The sequence below is a fragment of the Astatotilapia calliptera genome, chromosome 6, assembly GCF_964374335.1.
Source record: "Astatotilapia calliptera chromosome 6, fAstCal68.1, whole genome shotgun sequence".
In the NCBI taxonomy this organism is placed as follows: Eukaryota; Metazoa; Chordata; class Actinopteri; order Cichliformes; family Cichlidae; genus Astatotilapia; species Astatotilapia calliptera.
In genome coordinates, this window is record NC_137427.1 from 28,898,779 (window position 1) to 28,917,770 (window position 18,992).

Here is an 18,992-nt window from a genome sequence, read left to right on the forward strand (position 1 = left end):
CGTCTGGTGTCCTGGTGCAGCCACAACAACCTGGTGCTGAATGCCCAGAAGACAGTGGAGATTATTGTGGACTTCAGGAAGCACACAGCCCCACTCCCCCCCATCATCCTGACTGACACCCCCATCACCTCTGTGGACTCATTCCGCTTCCTGGGTACCACCATCACCCAGGACCTGAAGTGGGAGCCCACCATCACCTCCGTCATCAAGAAAGCCCAGCAGAGGATGTACTTCCTGAGGCAGCTGAAGAAATTCAACCTGCCAACACGGACGATGATGCAGTTCTACACCGCAATCATCGAGTCCATCCTCACCTCCTCCATCACCGTGTGGTACGCTGGAGCCACTATCAGGGACAAACAGAGACTGCAGCGTGTTGTGCGCTCTGCTGAGAAGGTGATTGGCTGCAGACTCCCATCTTTGCAGGACCTGTACACCTCCAGGACATTGCGGCGTGCAGCTCGGATCTCAGCTGACCCTTCTCACCCTGGTCACAGTCTGTTTGACCTGCTCCCCTCAGGCAGGAGGCTCCGGTCCATTCGCACCAGAACCTCTCGCCATAAGAACAGTTTCTTCCCCTCTGCTGTTGGACACATGAACAATAAACGTACGACTGTTCCCACTACTAACACATGACCCTACGCTGTGTCACTGCATCATTCTATGTTTGGCACTGATCACCACCTGCACTCATGTATATATCTTTCAATGTAGCACTCTTAATTCTTATTCTCATGTATATATCTCATGTATATCTCATGCACATATCTTTCCACGTAGCACTTTTAATTCTTATCCCTACTTTTATTTTTTTCCATGTCTATTTAAGTGCTATTTATGACAGCATGTTTGCACTGAAGCACCGCAGCAATTTCCTAATGTTGTAAACCTGCTCAACATTTGGCAATAAACCCCATTCTGATTCTGATTCTGATTCTGACAACATTAGCTGTTAGCAGTTCACATGCTAAGTCTGGAGTGTTTTGTAAAGCAGTGGATTGGCACGGATGCTACCACAAAAGGGGAATTCAGTGGCTCAGTCTATATGTGAGAAATTTCAAGATCCCTTTTAGACTAGCTAACAAATTTTTATGTTTGTCAAGGATGTATTTTGAAGTAAAAGCAAAGCTAAAATTAGGCAAGATGACCAAATCAAGTGGATCACCAAATACTATGTAGTATGTACCATGTATATAGCCACGAAGATTGTAAAGTCATCAAAGTGATTTCACTTACTGTGGTTCTTTTGGGAATGTGTGTGGCCTTGATTAAAAACAGCAGCCTCATCTCTCTAATCTACAATTTTTGAGGAAAACCTCATCAACACTGGCAGCAACCACCCTGTGAGATCACCTATATGCAATACGACAGCCACTCCTTAGTTCGTTGGCCTCTTTGTATTGTTTGTTGTGCACCATATCGCACAATTCCTCTTGAGTGAATGAGTAGCTAACCTTGTTATGCACCATTTCAAAGAACAATGGAGAGTTACACAACTGAGTCTGCAAAAGAGCAAAACAGGCAGATGAATCTGTCACTGCAGACGCACAAAACCGCATAACTTTATTTTTATCCTCAGTCAACATCCGATTCTAATTTCCAGGATGTCAGATTGAAACTGTGGTAGCACACAATTGGAGTCATAAAATAAAAATACAGCATGTGGTTAAGTGTTATAAAATCCTTGAAATTCTCCATGATCTCAACTATTGCAGTGCTGGATCTAGTCCAGTGTTAAATAAACAATAATACTCAATATTACCAATACTATGATTAACTGTCTTAAAATATTGGAGAGTAACTTTAGTTTATATGACATGAACCTGTTGAGACAGCAGGGGGAGCCATAGCATTATTGTTTGTTCTGTTATGACCATTCTACATGATGTTTTTGAAGTGTTTTGAGGTTAAATTAATTACCTAAGTAGCAATTGTGGTGAATTTTCTCTAGGTCCGAATTTAACATTTAAGATAATTGTGAATTATTAATCAAGAGATTGTACCTAAATTAATTTCTTTAATCTGCACTCATAAAACATCTTGATTAACGGCTGCTAGTCAAACCCTCCAGCACTTTCTAAGCTTTTTAACCTGTCAGTATATTTGACCTACATCTTAATCAGGTGCTGGAAATTAGCCAGAAGTTTCACACATTAACCCGAGCAGGAGGTTAAGTCAATTAAAACATAATTGCTATCAACAACACGTTACTAATCTACAAATCTAGCACGTTGAATATTCAGAAAACTCTTGCAGAAGCTGGACAAAATCACAGTCAAAAGCCATTTACTGTTTAGGTTTATACTCTTTCTCTGAGGAAAGAAAAACTTCTAAGGATACAAACAAACTGTGACACCTAGAGCTGAGCGATTCCAACGAGGAAATGCTCGGGAGGTTTTATAACATTTACTATTACAACATAATCAGTGACGCGCCTAGCTAACAAACCTAGCTTTATCCACTCCGAGGACCAAGTTTTTAAAAAATAAAATAAATAAGGGACCAAAATGCCAGACTTGGTATCTCACACACCAGTTGGAGATGTCACGGTAGGTATGAGCTACTTTTTATATGATATATGAATGGACATTTTCTGTTTCTGTAGCTGCTGCTAACATGTTGTTTGCTTATACAAAATAAATCTGATGTTGGTCACATTACTTAAAAGTTTATTGGAAAAGGTTTGCACACAAACTTTCACTTTAGATCAACACATTAACATACATTTTAGACTTCACCTGCACCACTTTACCATCTGATGCAAATTTCAGTCAACCAGATATAATTGATTTCAGTTGTGCAATTAACGTATAGTAGAAAGAAAATACTGCTTTTCCACTCATTTTCAGTCTAGTACTTGTACCTGATCGTTTTCAGATAAATGTTGTTGTTTGTTACAACACTTAACATTGACCTACGAATGATTCAAGCATAAAAAAACGACCAAAGGATGAAAAATTGTTGTTTCTACAAGTAACTGACAGCTTAAGAGAGAACCAAGATTTAAGTTTTACTATGACGCTGTTGCAGAAACACAACATTTGTTTCCATTTCCTTTGTTGAATACGTCAGAAATGTCAAAGATAATACAGTTTGACAGACATGAAATAACCATGTTGTACCAACACACTGATTCCCAAAGAACTATTAGCCAAAACCTTGGCATATCCCAACATGATGTGCAGTGTGTCCTTTGAGGAAACTGGACAAGTGTAAGACAAAAGAGTAAGTGGAAAGCTTAAAACTGATCTTTGGCAGATAACCAGTGTCTGAAAGTCATGTCCTTGAGAAATGGGGGGAACCATCCAGCAAAGACCAGACACTGGACCTAAAAGATACATCTGAAACTTTGATCCATCTACTCCTCACTGAAGCTTCATCAGAAACGCTTTCAGTGGAAGGGTTCATATCAAGAAGCAATTCTTCAGGAAAGGAAGTGAAGGGAAACGGCTGAGGTGTGCCAAATTACACAGGAACTGGACTGAAAATCAGTGGCCTTGTAGTAATTCATCTAAATTGAACATTTTAGCTCCATCTGTCGTCAGTATGTATGGAGGAGGTCAGCAGAAAGGTACAACAGTGAGTATCTACAGCCATTTGTAAAACATGGTGGAGGCTCTGTCATGGTTTGGGGCTGTGTTTCAGCCAGTAGTGTTGGACATCTTGTAAAAAAAAATCAGATTTTGATTCACCATGCAGTATGACCTGGAAAGCATGACTTCATTTTTTCGCATGACAATTATCCCAAACACACTGCTAATGCAACAAAAGCGAAACACACTGTGGGACACGGGGAGTCATGGATTGGCTTCACCAGAGCCCGGACTCAGCAAGCAGTGTGGGGGGATCATTTTGACAGAGAGCAGAACAAAAGGCAGAAACATCCAAAGAAGAGCTTTGAATGTCCTTTAAGAAGCCTGGAGAACTATTCCTGAAGACCACTTAAAGAAACAAGACAAGAAAGCTTCCAGGCTGTCTTGAAGAATAAAGGTGGTCATACCGAACATTTACTTTCAAGCTCATTAAAATTATAAACCTTGTTTTGGCCTTATATGCTGTATTTCCATGTGTGCACATTTCAGTAAATCACTGCACTTATTTCAAATTTTCCTGGGAAAACGTGAAGAAATCAGGGAGGACTCAAGACTTTTACACTGTGTTGTATATATAATAACAGAAAGCCACTCAAGTGGCTGAAGAAACCCAGGGAATCACCAATAACCAATAAAATTTTCTTCTCTACATGTGAATCAACTGATTAGTATCCTGCCACACCATCTAATTATTTCACAATGGGAATACAATTAATTGGCAAAATCAATGCTCACGATATCTAACAAAATGTCATTAATTAAATATTAATACATGTTGACAGAAAGTCGTGAGATTGACATGGCAGATGACTTAAGTGCTTTCTTGTATGAAAGCCAAAGGACATGGCGATCAGCAAAAAATAATAAAATCGAATTTGTTTTCAAGCTATTGTTCAATTTATTTGATTAGTATGTACCCTCATCCTGGACAGATGCTTTGTGACAGCAGCACCTGCTCTGCCAAACAGCCAAAGAAACAATTATTGATTTAATGCTGAATACACCATGAATAGCTTACTAAAAATGGAGACCCACAGCCAATATCCCAGTCCCTTGGGTCCTCACGTACACGTAAAGTAAATCACTAAGGACGCGGTCAACAGGAAGAACACTTTAAAACCTGAGTGCCGAGATAATCAGTGTAAGAGTGAATAGTGGTGATTACAATGCTCACTGCAAACAAAGACAATTCGGGGAGGGGTGGGAACTATTTTACTTTCCTGTTGAACTCAGAATTAAATTAAAAAACAAAAACATGCAAACATCTGCAACTACAGCTAAGACACCACTGAATATCAAATGATTCTCAAATTTAAAGCAAGAACAGAATAATTAGTGGAATTTACTTCACATGCCATTTCTTAAATTTGTTACATTTACATGTCACAGATTAAAATGTATTTCATATTCATTATCTATCAATAAAATAAGTGTGTATGAAGGTTAATTCACACAGGAAGGCAATAACGTCATCATTGTACACAGTTTTATAACTGTGACCACAGATGATCACAGTCAAAATTTCAACGTATTCACGACTCCTGTACTTCAAACCATGCATTCAAATCATGACCATTAACAAGAGCATCAAAGAAATCTTTAAAACCCAGTCAGATTAAGTGTTGTTTACGATGCAGATTAGTTAGAAAAGAGCCACTCTATGTCAGAAATAAAGTTTAGGAGTTTAGCATTAACCACACGTAAAAGTTTAAGGAAAAATTAAATAGATGCAAGGATTTAACGGGAATACGATAATTCGGGTAAAAAGCCTGTTCTTGGTTTCACTTGCTTGTCTCAGCTGGGCTCTTCTGCTGAATCGTCTCTAAACGTGTTGATGCTATGAGAAGCACAAGAAAGCACATGATCAACATAATGATAGTATATTTGAACCATCACTGCAAACACTGAGCTCATAATAGCACATTTTCATTTTGCCACAGTTTGTTAACCTTGTAAACCATTACAGCTTTGCTGCTTTCTTGCATGTTGAAAGTGAATGCTTAAACAGAAGCATGGATACGTTAACTTTTCCAACTATATCTTTACAACCCTGGAAGCCTGAGCTGAACTGGCAACTTAAACATTAAATTCACTGGATATTCAATTCTTTCAATTATATCATAATTTGTCTGTTATTTATTATTAAGTATTTATTCTTAATTGCCCAATCCAAGTCAAACACTTAGCAACAGCCAATTTAGTACAGCCTAGGTTCTATTTATTCTTCTTATTTTATTTATTCTACATGCTCCTGTGTAAAAGACTGCTGTCGAACAAAGATTCATGGAACAAAATGAGTATTAAAGAATATCTGCAAGAGCAGATATTCTTTAATACTTTGTAATCTGATGCAGTTGTGCAGAACACTGCTTGTTAAACACCACACGTGTTTCTTCCAACACGTTGGTGAAGAATGAAATCTCTTGCAATCATTGAGATAACACTTCTCTCCAGTCTTTGCCAAACATACCTGGAAACACCCACACATGCTTGAAATCAGTTATACAACAGGCAGTCTGAACCTTAGTAGCTCAACTCCCTTGTAAAAACTCTGCAAACTTTGAGATAAAGAGGGTGGGAGGAAGAGGAAGATAAGGGGAATAGGAGGGAGAAGATCAGAACCAAGAACATACCTTGGTCCGGTCCTCTTTTTCAAGCAATGAAAGGCATGCAAGTACATCAATGTGATTTCAGTCCACTCGACAGAAGAGCAGGGTGATATCTTCCCCGTTGCCAAGCCACGGATGGCACAGCTCGTGATGTGGACGATGTGACGTGTGGAGCATAACAAATGACAGGATCAAACAGTACTTTTTTTGTTTACCTTACATTTTTTCATTATTCCATATTTATTTTGTTTCAGTGAGTTTCTATATAACCCTATAAGAACAACCAATACAGCTGTTAAACTTTTCTGTTTCTGTGTTCACAAATGTGAGCAGCAGATACAGTTATTGCCCCTCTAAAGGTTTAATTGTTTGAAAAGCAATTGCTAGGTTAGACTGCAAAGTTTCATTTTGACATAGAAGTTTGGTGTTTGTCTTCAAGTCTTGTGTCTTATCAGTGTGTGCATTTCTAACACAACAAGACAAATTCCTTAAAAAAGTGTGGCAGGGACCAAAAAAAAAAAAAAGTAAAATAAAAATAAATTAATGATTACAAACATCAATTTTTTTTAATTGCTTATGATAAAAATGCTTACTGTTTTAATTATTTATTCATATTGTGAGAAAATAATCTAATTAGCTAATTAATTAATTAATTAAACATGTCAAGACTTTGCTACATTTCAGTAAAATGTGTCGATAAATACGCCATTAAAGTCTGTGCAGCCTGGCATCAGCGTGAGCAGGAAAATAAATGATTAGGGTGAACAATCAGAAAAACGTGAGATTATGAGAGGTTTTTGCTTTTCAGCTTTTTTGTCACAATAATATATTGTTGTTTCATTCTAGTGTCGATGAAGCTTATTCTGATGTTTGAGAAGATTTTGTGGCAACTTAAGGGTGGGAGCCGAACCAAGAATTTGAAGGAAAAAATCAGAAAAGCTTAAAATCAATTCATGTTATGCAGATATTGTAAGAGAGCTGTACTGGTGGCGTTGCTGAACAGAAATCAAAATTGAGAAGTTCATTATTGCAGCGGGTATTTGTCAGTTATTTTTCTGACTGCAAAAATGTAGATAACACCAGTATATTGCGGATGGCAGATTGGATCCGCCGTATTTTAAATGATTAAGATTAAAGACGTATACATGTATGTTACGAAGCCGTGAGTACAGTTTCACAGGTGTGTTAATGATGCCCCCCTTTGTTGCTCTATTTGATGTTAGAAGTTAGCTATTTTAAAGTTTAAGCCCTTTAAAACATTTAAAAAGTCATTTTAATCATCCATTATTATGTGTGGTCAAAATGCCCAAAATAAACATAAAATACACACTTCACATTTGAACAACTAATTATCAGTCCATTCCCTTAAATTGTGCAACTTTAGACATTTGTTGATTTACAATCAGTACAAACTCCATCTTCGTCTTTCTGTGTCTCTCTGGCTTTGGAGCATCTTGCGGTCACGCTGGAAAGCGGGAAACACTTAAACACAGACATAAAAGCCATCCTGTAGTTGTTGTTCATCCAGCCGTACAGGATGGGGTTGACGAATGTTGAGCACATTGCTATGATATGGAACACAGTGAAAAGCAGCTTGAAGTCCTTCATGTACGGCACGCTGCTGTCGATGTCAACGGCCAACTGGAAGGCGTGGAAAGGCAACCAGCTGACGGCAAAGACCACCACCATGGTCAGGAGCATCTTGGTTGTCTTCTTCCTTCGCTGATTACGGTCATTTCGATCGTTTCGATGAGCCATGTGATTCTTCAGTTTATTCCAGATGCGAATGTAAGCGACAGAGTTGATTATTAAAGGCAAACAGTACTGAATCAGAAGCATCGATGTACTGTAGATGGCTCCATTCATGCTGCTTCCCGGCCACTTCTCCGCACACACGTGAAGAGTCTCGGCCGGCGACAGATCAAGCATCTCGTACTCCCTGAAAATGGCAAGGGGACTAGCCAACAGGGCACTGACGGCCCACGTGATGACGATAACAACAGCACACATGTCTTTGGACATCTTAGTCTCCATGTGGTAGACAATGTTCCTGTGGCGGTCTAGAGCAATGATATTCAGAGTGATGGTGGACACGTGCACAGCCATGCCTTGAGCACAGGGTAGCATGAAGCACAACACCTGACCAAACATCCATTTGCCATAGAGGGTGTTGACAAGGGTGGAAGGTAAGCACAGCGTGTTTACGAGCAAGTCAGCAACAGCCAAGTTTACGATAAAGAAATTGGTCACGGTCCGCAGATTTTTGAACTTGTAGACGACATATATCACTAAGGAGTTCCCAGTGACTCCAAACAGGATGATTGTGCTGTAAGCAAGGATGAGGATAACTTGAACTGCAACCAGCCTTGTGCTGTCATCCTCCATGAGAAAGTTCTCACCATACACTGTGTACGCGGTTGAGCAGCAGTTAGAAGGTTGAAGCTGATAATCTTCTACTTGAGTCATGTTTAATTGTTCTGCTGTGTTCATGACTAAAAGAACCAGAGTAAATCTGTGGAACAAAAAGTCGATATGGACATTAGTTGTGGCTCATGTAATAGTCTATTAACCATTAGCCAGTAGTTTATATTGCGTGCTCTATTAGTAGTATTAGTATTAAGTCTGCATTAGTCAAAATCACAAGTAAGCTCTGTAAAATGCAAATCTACACGTGAGAAGTCACTGAGGGACAGCCCTCATTTTAATTAATTCATACATTGAAAGTTTTTTTTTTTATGTGGTTTAACTTTGAAAAGTCCACCATTTATGTTAAATATCAGCCAGTTACCAAAAACCTCACAGTTACACCGGAGTTTTGACAGAACACTTGTTGGTGGCACATAGGTTTGCTTTGGGTGATTGCAGATATTGACTCCGAAGGCTTGGCTTCTATCCAAGAGCACAATGCGCTTCTGATGGGGTGGATTTCCTTTTAAGAGGTCTTGGAATACAATGAACGCAGGAACCAGAGCCACATACTGTAACGAGCAGTGCCGCAATTATCTTTCAGTGCGGCAAACACAAATCTGTCACTAGCTGAGAATACTAACCCCCTTCTCAGCTGCTGGATTGTGAAAATCTTAAATTAACATTTACATGCCCTATAGGATGCACCGCGCTTTTGTGGGGGGCTTGTAAAAAATTGCAAATGCAACAGTTATTAAGTCATGTGGCAATTTGTGATGGCTATTTATCAAGAAAAAACACGTGACAGTTTGAGTATAAATGAGACAGCTACTCTGATCAAGATCCACTCACCTCAATCTGCAGAGTGAGATTGTTAGATTCCGCTCATCGTTTGTGCCGCTAGTAAAGTTTTGGTGCTTTTCTTCTCGTTCCTGTCATGTCCATATGAGCAAACCCATTTAAACACCAGCGGGGGGGAAGAAAAAGTGTCCTTATTCTGAGAAACAGCAGCAGCAGCAAAGCGCGCAACAGTTTGCCAGTGCGCACTGCGGTCCGTTTGGCGTCGAGGGTTCATTAACTGCTCTGTGAGACTGAGCGATACAGAAAAACGAGGCGGGTTAAGTAACAGAGAAGAAACGAGAACGCGGTCTTTTGGGGATCTTCATCCTGTGAGAGTACAAAATGTAATAAATGTGCGCCAACAATAGGAAAACCTAAAAGTGCAGATGCGTAGCGTGCTTTATATGGAGCATTTGAGCAATAGCAAAGTGTAAAGACTGTGAGAAGATGAGACTATAAAGTCAATTATAAAAATGTTTTATGTAGAAAATAAAAAAAAATAAGCTTGGCGACAACGTGCTTGCAGCATCTGCGTATTACAGGGACTCCGCTGATGAAGTCTGGGTGTGCCTCCGCAGACTGTTACGCAGCACCGGTAGCAGCTTTTTCTTTTATCTTTTGGGGTTTTTCATAATTAGTATTTGCAGTTTAATAACTGCGCCTAGAACATAAACACTATTGTATGGTATTAAAAACTCTAAACAGATTCCTCCAAATGCGTCAAGGTGCAGCTAGGACGTGACTCCAACATGTCCTCGAAATGCTACTTGCAACAACAAAATTTACCGTGACTTAAAATCAAGTCACAAGCTAGAGCATATTTAGCATCTTCTCAACTTTGTAAGCAGTGAGTCAAATGTGACATAAATTTACCACCCACGCGTTAATTATCTCTGGACACTTAGGAGCTGAACAGTGGCGTGTCCAGCGGGGGCCTGGGGCACAGGCCACCCCCCCCAACCAGACTGGCCACCCCAGGTGCCACTCCGAAGCTAAAACAATAAAATTTAATGAAATATCAAATGTACGATTATGGTTTCACAGTGAAGCTCAGATATCCGAGGGTAAGTGAATGGAGCACCGGCTTCTGCACTATGAGCATCATGTTAGCAAAGGTAGGAGAGCCAAGCACAAAAGACGGCACCGCAGAAAACATTTTTTCTGCGAAAGATTAACAAGTTAACATAGCTGGACTAGCCATCGGACGTTTGCATGGTGGGCTGATGACTTATTTTTTTATTTTTTTTGTAACGGCATGAACAATGAGAGGTGGTGGATTGGCCAGATGCTGGCCAATGTTTAAAAATAACTCAGTTGTTTGGTGGTGGCTATGGCGGAGCTTCCACAGAGGCAACAGGTGGATGAGGGAAGGTGAGGCAGGAGGAGAGACCCGAGGTGGCCGCCGGTCCGAGTGTCAGGTGAACTGAACTTCAGGTAAGAAGTTATGACCTGCAGTCTATCTGGGTCAGATATAAACCAAGTTTAGGTGGAGTTTATTTTTGTTAAGCTGACTTTTTACAGTCAGTTACAATACCTCGTACTGCCTGAGCTAGAATGACGAGTTTCTATACAGCTGTTCGGTTGCTATGATGTTACTGATAGTGAACTTTATTTTATTCATAAGGTTAGTTAGTAGAGTTGCCAACAGCTCCTTAAAAAATGGAATGGTCCTTCATTCAGAGAAAATATTACACGTTTCGTATTGAGCTGAGAAGAGACGCAGTTTGTCCCGAACTTTAGCTATAATGAAAAAAAGACACACAGCTGGAGTTATTCTGTCTTTACAGCTGCCTCTTCTATTGCTACTTCAATCGTGAAACTGATCAATGATCAGCTGATCGGCTCTCTTGTTTGTTTATCGCCCACTTTGTGCCAGAAAGAGGAAACCAGCAGATGTCGCGCTAAACAACAGCAGCACGTTTAAGCTTGATCAGCTGTTGTTAGAATTTATTTAACATTAATTTCTAGTATCAGCTGATGTTTGCTGGAGCCACAGCTGTAAAGCTGCTGGTCATGATGTCGGTTTGGATATGTGGTGAGAGGGAAACATGAAGATGAAACCAGGAGACGTCCTTACTGGATCATCAGAGCTGAACAGGTGATGGAGAAACAGGTTTACCTTTTAGGTGACAGGAATGAGTTGAAGGGAAGTTATGAACTGTTTCTGAGAGACAAATAACACCAGGATCCTTTTTTACGTAGCTGACAGCTGGTAACTGTGCAGGGGCAGGTCTAGGAAAGTGTTGCCAGGGGGCTGGGTAGGGCATTAACAGGGAGAGGGGGGCACAAAGAAATACTTTTCTTTTTTTATTGTCAATTCAAATATCTAGCTTTTATTAAATAATTATCTGAATCTCTGAACAAAGTTTTTATCTGACGTAAAATGGATAGAAATCATACATATACCAAAAAGACTGTGTACATCACTGTCACAACAGCATTTGTTTTCATTCAAAGTCTTTATGGCTTTAATACCTGGTGGGCCGGTCTGTAGTCAAAATCCCCGATTTTTTGTCCCAGTCCAGCCCTGCAGGTTAATACTGGCAGTGTCACCATGCCAGCTGACTGTATTTCATCATCAGCCAATGCTGTTATTTATACATCAATATTACCAAAGTTTACCATAAGGCAGCATAGAAAGTATTTACTTGCTTTCAGGTTTTATTCAAATGTTAGTCTTTTCATTTGTTTCCCCACTTTTTTCCTGTTTCAAAATCAAACACCAGTTTGTGAGAAGATTATCTTCTTTTTTTTAACAGGCATTGGTTTTGCATTGGCATTGGCTAATGTGCCAATTGTATGTTAAAAATGTTCGTATTTTAATATTCAAAAATGTTTTTGCCCAAAACATATGTGCACTACATGTCAGTAAAAATACTATGCAAATATTGCTGTCCTTGAATGCTGAGTAAACACTGACTGATTGTATCTCTTGTACTTTATCAACGCAGTATCTAAAAACTTTGCACCGTAGTGGTTAAAATCTCATTCTAATAAGAGTTAAAAGCGCATTCGGTTATTAGGTTTACAGGGTTATTGAATTATGGTTAACGGTTGGTAGAATTGTTTTTAACATTATCTGCCAATTACATCTGCCACCCTTCTCCAAATCTGTGCCCCTACCTGGCCCCCCCAACAAAAATTTTCTAGACACGCCACTGTATAGTGTATGTAATTAAAGTTGTATGTAATTGATGTTGTTTTCTTTTTGATTGTTTATTAGTATGTTTGCATTGTTAAATTACGTTGTTACATGAAACAATATCAGTTTCAGTTATATGAGCGTCCGTGAGTCTCTGCCGCTTTTTTTCACTGATGCCATCAATCAGCATCCTCTGAAACGTCTTTTTTCCCCACAAACTCATTATTAGAGACCTCACTTTTTATATTCTGGTGAATAACAGCGCAGGTTCCAGCTTAAGGTCTAGTTCAGTGAAGCAGGTCCATTTCAAATTGTTAAGCCTGCGGCTTATAATTGCAATCATTTGATTACCGCTGTTATAAACCAAGTCACCATGTGGCCATTAGGAACTGAGTTACTGTAGAACTGTCTCCTTGGCAAACGCCTACCAAACTTGCCCATAGAGCTACAACACAGATGGTGAAATAATGAGGAAAGAAAAACAGGAAACCTGGGCAAGGCTTTCAGGAAGATTGCAGCAGGCTGAGCAGAGTGTAAATGATCTTCTTTAATATGGTAGCAAGAAATGATTCTTCATTTGTCATTGCAGATGCCTCACACTGTGATTTAAGGCTTCAGCTCCTGGTCAAGGAAAAAAAGAACATTTCTGTATTAGTAAGAGGTCCACATAGATTATGTGTGTGTGTGTGTGTGTGTGTGTGTGTGTGTGTGTGTGTGTGTGTGTGTGTGTGTGTGTGTGTGTACTCTATGTCAGAATAAAATGTTTTTTTCTATTATACAATTCTTAAATTGTATCTGTTTCACTAAATAGCTAGTGCAGGGATAAATATGTAAATGAATCAGAATTTATTTGCCTCTTATTTCATGTTTTATTCATCCTATTTAGCCTCTTACCCTCACAGGCTGCAGCCTCCTGTGACCCTGACTTGGAGAAGCGATTAATAGAATGGATGCATGGGTGCATGGATAACCTTTTTCTTTTTTTTACAGTACAATTTTGTTATTCATTGTCTCAGCTCACATCTTAGAAATTAGACTTATTTGATGCACTCAACTGGCAGCGAGCAGGTAATTGAACATGACAGCATTTACATAGACATCATTGAATTGTGCACTGGAGACATCAAAAACAACTGAAGCAAACCTAAATACCTGCAGAATTTTGCTTGCTGTGTGTCTGTAGAGGATGACACGACATATATCATTCTGAACAACAAAGTGTTTGATATGATAAAATACACAGAGAAACGTCTCTGTTGCAAAGAAACCAAATGTTAACCAAATAAAGACAGTGGTCAGTGCTGCAGAACCTGATGCCATATTAAGATCCAAAGACCAGATGTCAGTTTGTACTTAAAGTGATTATGCAGGGGACTGTATGCCTTTTCCCCTGTGGAACATGGTCCTGCGCCCTGCTGGACCCTTCTGCCCCTCCTTGGGATGAGGTTGCTTGTTGGTTCTGGGGTACATGGCTGGATGTTCTGGTGTGGACTTTGGCCCGCTCCCTTGGAGGCTGGGCGTGGCTTAGACCTCCTCTTTGTCAGCAGGCTCTGGCAGGTGCGGGATAGTTCTAGGCTGCCTGGGACCCTCAACTCTTCTCTTCTCAGCTTGCACCAGGGTGGCCAGCCTCTGGCAGGGTTGACTCTGAGACTCTCACCCTTTGGTCGTGGGCATCCCATCTGAGGCCTCAATCCTTCTCCTGCTGGGATGGGTGTGCGGTTGTCACCGAGATGTGTGGCCACAGGTCTAAGGTACTCTTGGGGGCTGCAGATAGCGCAGTTGTCCATCTCTGGTTCCATCTCTGTCTGCTTCTGGCTCATGGGAGGCATTATTGTGGCTTCCCACCCTAATTAGCAATTACATTTGTGACAAAGACACAGGCATTGTAACACACTCTCTCTCTGACACACTCATTAACGCTACAAGAAAATTGTTGATTTATGTATCTGTGTATTTTTCATTTTTGTGTGTGCTGCATGTTTGTGTTTTTCTTAAAGGAGCAGCAGTTGGCGATACATTCTGCATTTCCATTCGTACTCTATTCTTTTATTATATTTGCCCAATATTTCCCCAGCCCCCGCTTCCTATGAGTGCTAGGCGCTCATACTGTACCACATATAATGTAATAACTGAAATACTCAGAAATAGAAATAAATAAATCAACAGATAAAAGATTCACATGAACAAGAGGAGCCTGTAGAGACTCTATGTAGCTGTTCTTGTAAAAGCAAACTGAGTTTAGCACCACAGTGCATTCAGATCACAATTCTGACTGTAAAAGCTGACAGCTAGAGCAACGTCTCTTTTTCAGTGGAAGCTGACGTTAACCGATTAAAGACAGTGATAAACCAAACGTTGCTTGGTCAGTGCTGCAGAACCTGATATCATATTAAGATCCAAAGACCAGATGTCAGTTTGTAGTTAAAGTGATTATGCAGGGGACATTTTGCTGTATGCTGTTAAACGTGTTACCTTCAGTCAGTACTAATGGAGTTAAAACTGAAACATGTAGACAAATCCACATCAGTTTTGTCTCACATGGTCAATTCTTTGTGGATGTCCAAATGAAATGTAAACCTCTGACATGATTATTATTTGTACTTTAAATATTATTTTTACTTTATTTTGAAGAGAGATGACACAAAAACAGGAAGAATGGCATGAAAAATGCTACACTAACGTTTGCAAGTGTTTTTGTTATGAAACTGAGTTCTTACTTAAAGCCAGCTTGCTTGGTGTGTTTACGTCACTGTATCTCAAAAGGTGATCATGAGTCTCTTCACTCATGGCTGCTGCACATTTTCATTGTGCACAGCAAGACACATGCAGGGCTTCCAGTGTAGTCAATTAAAATTAGCATTGCCACACTGCTCTCACACAGCCAGGGCTAATAGCCGCGCTGCCTTCTGGTTGACTAATTTTCTGCCTCAGTATTTATCATAATTACTGCAGTTGCTGCTGTGTCATATTTACTCCTAGTAACTAATAAAGCTGTAATATGCAAGCAACAAAAATAAACAAATAAATAAATAAGGGAGAACAGGAACAGGAAGATATTGTGGCCAACAATAATAAATTCATAGAACTCAATCAAAAGATAGCATTTATGGACAGTGTGTTCAAAACACTTGTTTAACATGCAGAAAAATGAGCTAAAAAGCTCAGTAAAAGCGATGAAATGGATCTGAGGAACATGCTGTTCAGAGCAAATAACAGTGTTGTATACAGTGACACTATATATTTTCACATCATTGCAGGCTGATACAGTCGTTTGGGTAGTTTGGTTTACTTACAAAAGCTTCCAGATTTGACATCGGAGTAGTTCTTGGACTTTATTTGCATGTAAACGTGGGCGTCATTTGCATATGTGAGTACGCACTGATATCCCCATGCTCATGTTGTTGTTCCTATATCATCATAATAAAGTTGATCCAGGATCAGCATTGCAGCTGACCAATGACATGTCTGACCATTCAGTTACCATTACCAAAAATATAAATTTGGCTAACAGCAAACTTACCTTGATAATATGCTTATTATATTGTATAAATGAACTTTGAAAAACACTTGAAAGATGAGATTTTTATATAAACAAAGACAGAAATTTCAGTTTTGGCTCATTTACAGTAGCTGCGTTTGGTCTGTTTAAATCTGTAAGAAAGAGAGTTTAGGTAAACTCACTCAAGCAGTTTGTGCAGCAAATATTTTATAGCCTCACACTGGTGGAGTCACGATGTGCGTCACTGTAATTTCAAGCACATCAGCGCATCAGGATGCACTGCTGTTCAATTCCGTCCTTCAGTGCACATCCACTCTCCAGAAGAGCATATTTCTTGCCATCTTCACCCCACTTATCACTTTATTGGCTACTGTATTTTGAAGCCTTTGAAGCCTTTTTCCAGTCTTATCAAACACCTGAAGCACTTTTGCACCGCAAACCACTTTTACCATTTCACGCACATTTGTATAGCGCTTTTATCCTACACATTTTTTATCCGTCCAAAAGCTAATTCCACACCACAATAATACACACGAGGCTTGAAAGAACTGCGGATCAAACCATAAACCCTCTGATAAGTAGTAGTAACTTCCTATACCACAATTACAAATCTCTGTCACAGAAATTATGTTCATAGATTAGTTATTTTCCAAATCATGTTCTGGTGGTACAGTCAGTGTCCTGAAGAGAACCACGTTAAACTTTGGTGGTGTTACAAAAGGATTTTGATAGAGCAGAGGTCCCCAACCTTTTTTGCGCCACGGACCGGTTTGTGCCCGACAATATTTTCACGGACCGGCCTTTAAGGTGTCGCGGATAAATACAACAAAATAAAACTAGTACCGGTACCGAAAAAAAAATAAGATTTATTCATAACACACGTGAAAAGACCCAGGAAAACCGAGTTAACGAAAAAAACGATAACAAAATAACGATAAAAACCGATAAAAACCCTGAAAACCATACATTTCACACCCGAGTCTCACTCTCGCGGCCCGGTACCAAATGACTCACGGACCAGTCCGTGGCCCGGGGGTTTGGGGACCGCTGTGATAGAGTTTAAATACATTTATAAACACTGTTTGTAAAATTGCACCCATTCATCCTTTCTCTTCCGCTTATCCTTATCAGGTTTGCTGGAGTTATCATAGGTGAGAGGCAGGGTACACCCTGGACAGGTCACCAGTCTGATGCAGGACTAACACAGAGAGACAGACAACCAGCAACACTCACAACTCAGTTTAGACTCACCAATTAACACATCATTAACTGCATGTCTGTGGACTGTTGGAGGAAGCTGGAGTACCTGGAGAGAACCCATGCAAACTCCACACAGAAACAAAGTTGGAGTCAAACTCAGGACCTTCTTGCTGTGAGGGAACAGCACTGACCACAGCACCACCATGCATTTAATATCTTTAGATTTCTGATTTACATAATTTAAAATGTTCTTAAGAAGAAAGCGAAATTCACTTTTTACCCCTCAGTTGCAAAAGGCTGATGGGTTATTGTCATCACCCCACCAGGCAGGCAGGTGGACAGCATGGACACCCAAGATTGTGAATGAATAACTGGAGAAGGAGGTGATGCGGGGTTTTGAAATTGATGCCATATGTGCATCTACTGAAAACCTTGGACAAATTCAAATATCAGTGAACCTTGATCCCGAGGTCGAAGTCAAAGGTCACATTTTCTGAATATCTTGTGAATGCAATAACTGAACATGGAAGTCACCTATGATAAAAATTTATACCACGTGTGCATGCACTAAGACGCTGAGGCGTGGCACTGGCAGCTACCACTATTTTTATTTTTATTTATATAGCACCAGTTCACAACAACTGTTGCCTCGTGGCACTTTGTATTATAACGGATGTGAACAATCCCCAATCAGCAACATTTAGCCACAGTGGCAGCAATGAACTCCCCTTTAACAGGAAGAGACCTCCAGTGGAAGCAGACTCTGATTTTTATGGGAAAAAAGTTGTCCAGAGCATACATAAAAATACAAAATATATTTTGTGACAGAACTAGGAAATGTTTGAGTGCCCTGGAAATATTTTAAAAGGACAATTCCAGACATTTAGTTGAGTAACTATAGCCACTAATGTTAATGTTTGGACCACGTTTGACAGTTAGGGTAGGGAAAACTGGTGACAGCAATAATAAAGCTCAAGGCACCTACAGCTCAATGTCTCAACTGTAAAAAAGTCATTCAAATATTATCAGTTTGTGTGTATTATAAATATTAAAAAATGATTATAATGAAATATAAGAGTGTTTACGCACAGTGTACTCCTGCTTTAGCTTTTGGGCTCTTAAAATAGATTTAGCCCACTTTCTTCTCATAGACACAGACCTTTTTTTTCTTAAAGCTGCCATGTGAAATATGTCTCGAGGTATTTAATAGAAGCTGAATAAGGGAGACATCTGACACCGTGTGAGATTATAGAAATGAAAATTAGATTTCTCTTAGTGAATCCAACTTAGCCCTGGAAATCGTCAATTTTAGAGGCGACAAAACCCAGTTACACTTCCATCTCAGCAGGGTCTGTGCACCTGCACTCCTTTTATTAGAACCTGTGGGGTTCAGCCCATTACATCAACCTATCTTAAATCAATATGTAGTGCTTCTCTGCGGGATTAGTGCTTAAGTGTAATGGTAAGGCAATTATCCTTCTTTAACTCTGGTCTTGGTCTGCCTTTGATACTCAGACGAAAGACAGACATACACTTGCACCTATAGAATGACTCCTATAAACTCATTTAATGACTCGTTAAATGTTCACATTGTAGATGTCCAGATGGAAACATCAAGAGTTGGATCTTGGACTTAGTTTGACTTATGCAGAAGACGTTATATGTGGTTGTGCAGTTTTTTCATGCCCCACATACATTTTTAT

At 39.7% G+C, this 18,992-nt stretch overlaps 1 protein-coding gene across 1 annotated transcript; it reads right to left on the reverse strand.

Moving 5' to 3' along the window:
- Positions 1–7,494: 7,494 nt before the first annotated feature.
- On the reverse strand, positions 7,495–8,710 carry npy2r (neuropeptide Y receptor Y2). Its single transcript, XM_026169336.2, has one exon. The coding sequence runs from the start codon at positions 8,690–8,692 to the stop codon at positions 7,583–7,585; it is 1,110 nt and encodes a 369-aa protein (XP_026025121.1). The 5' UTR covers positions 8,693–8,710; the 3' UTR covers positions 7,495–7,582.
- Between the last annotated feature and the right edge of the window lie 10,282 nt (positions 8,711–18,992).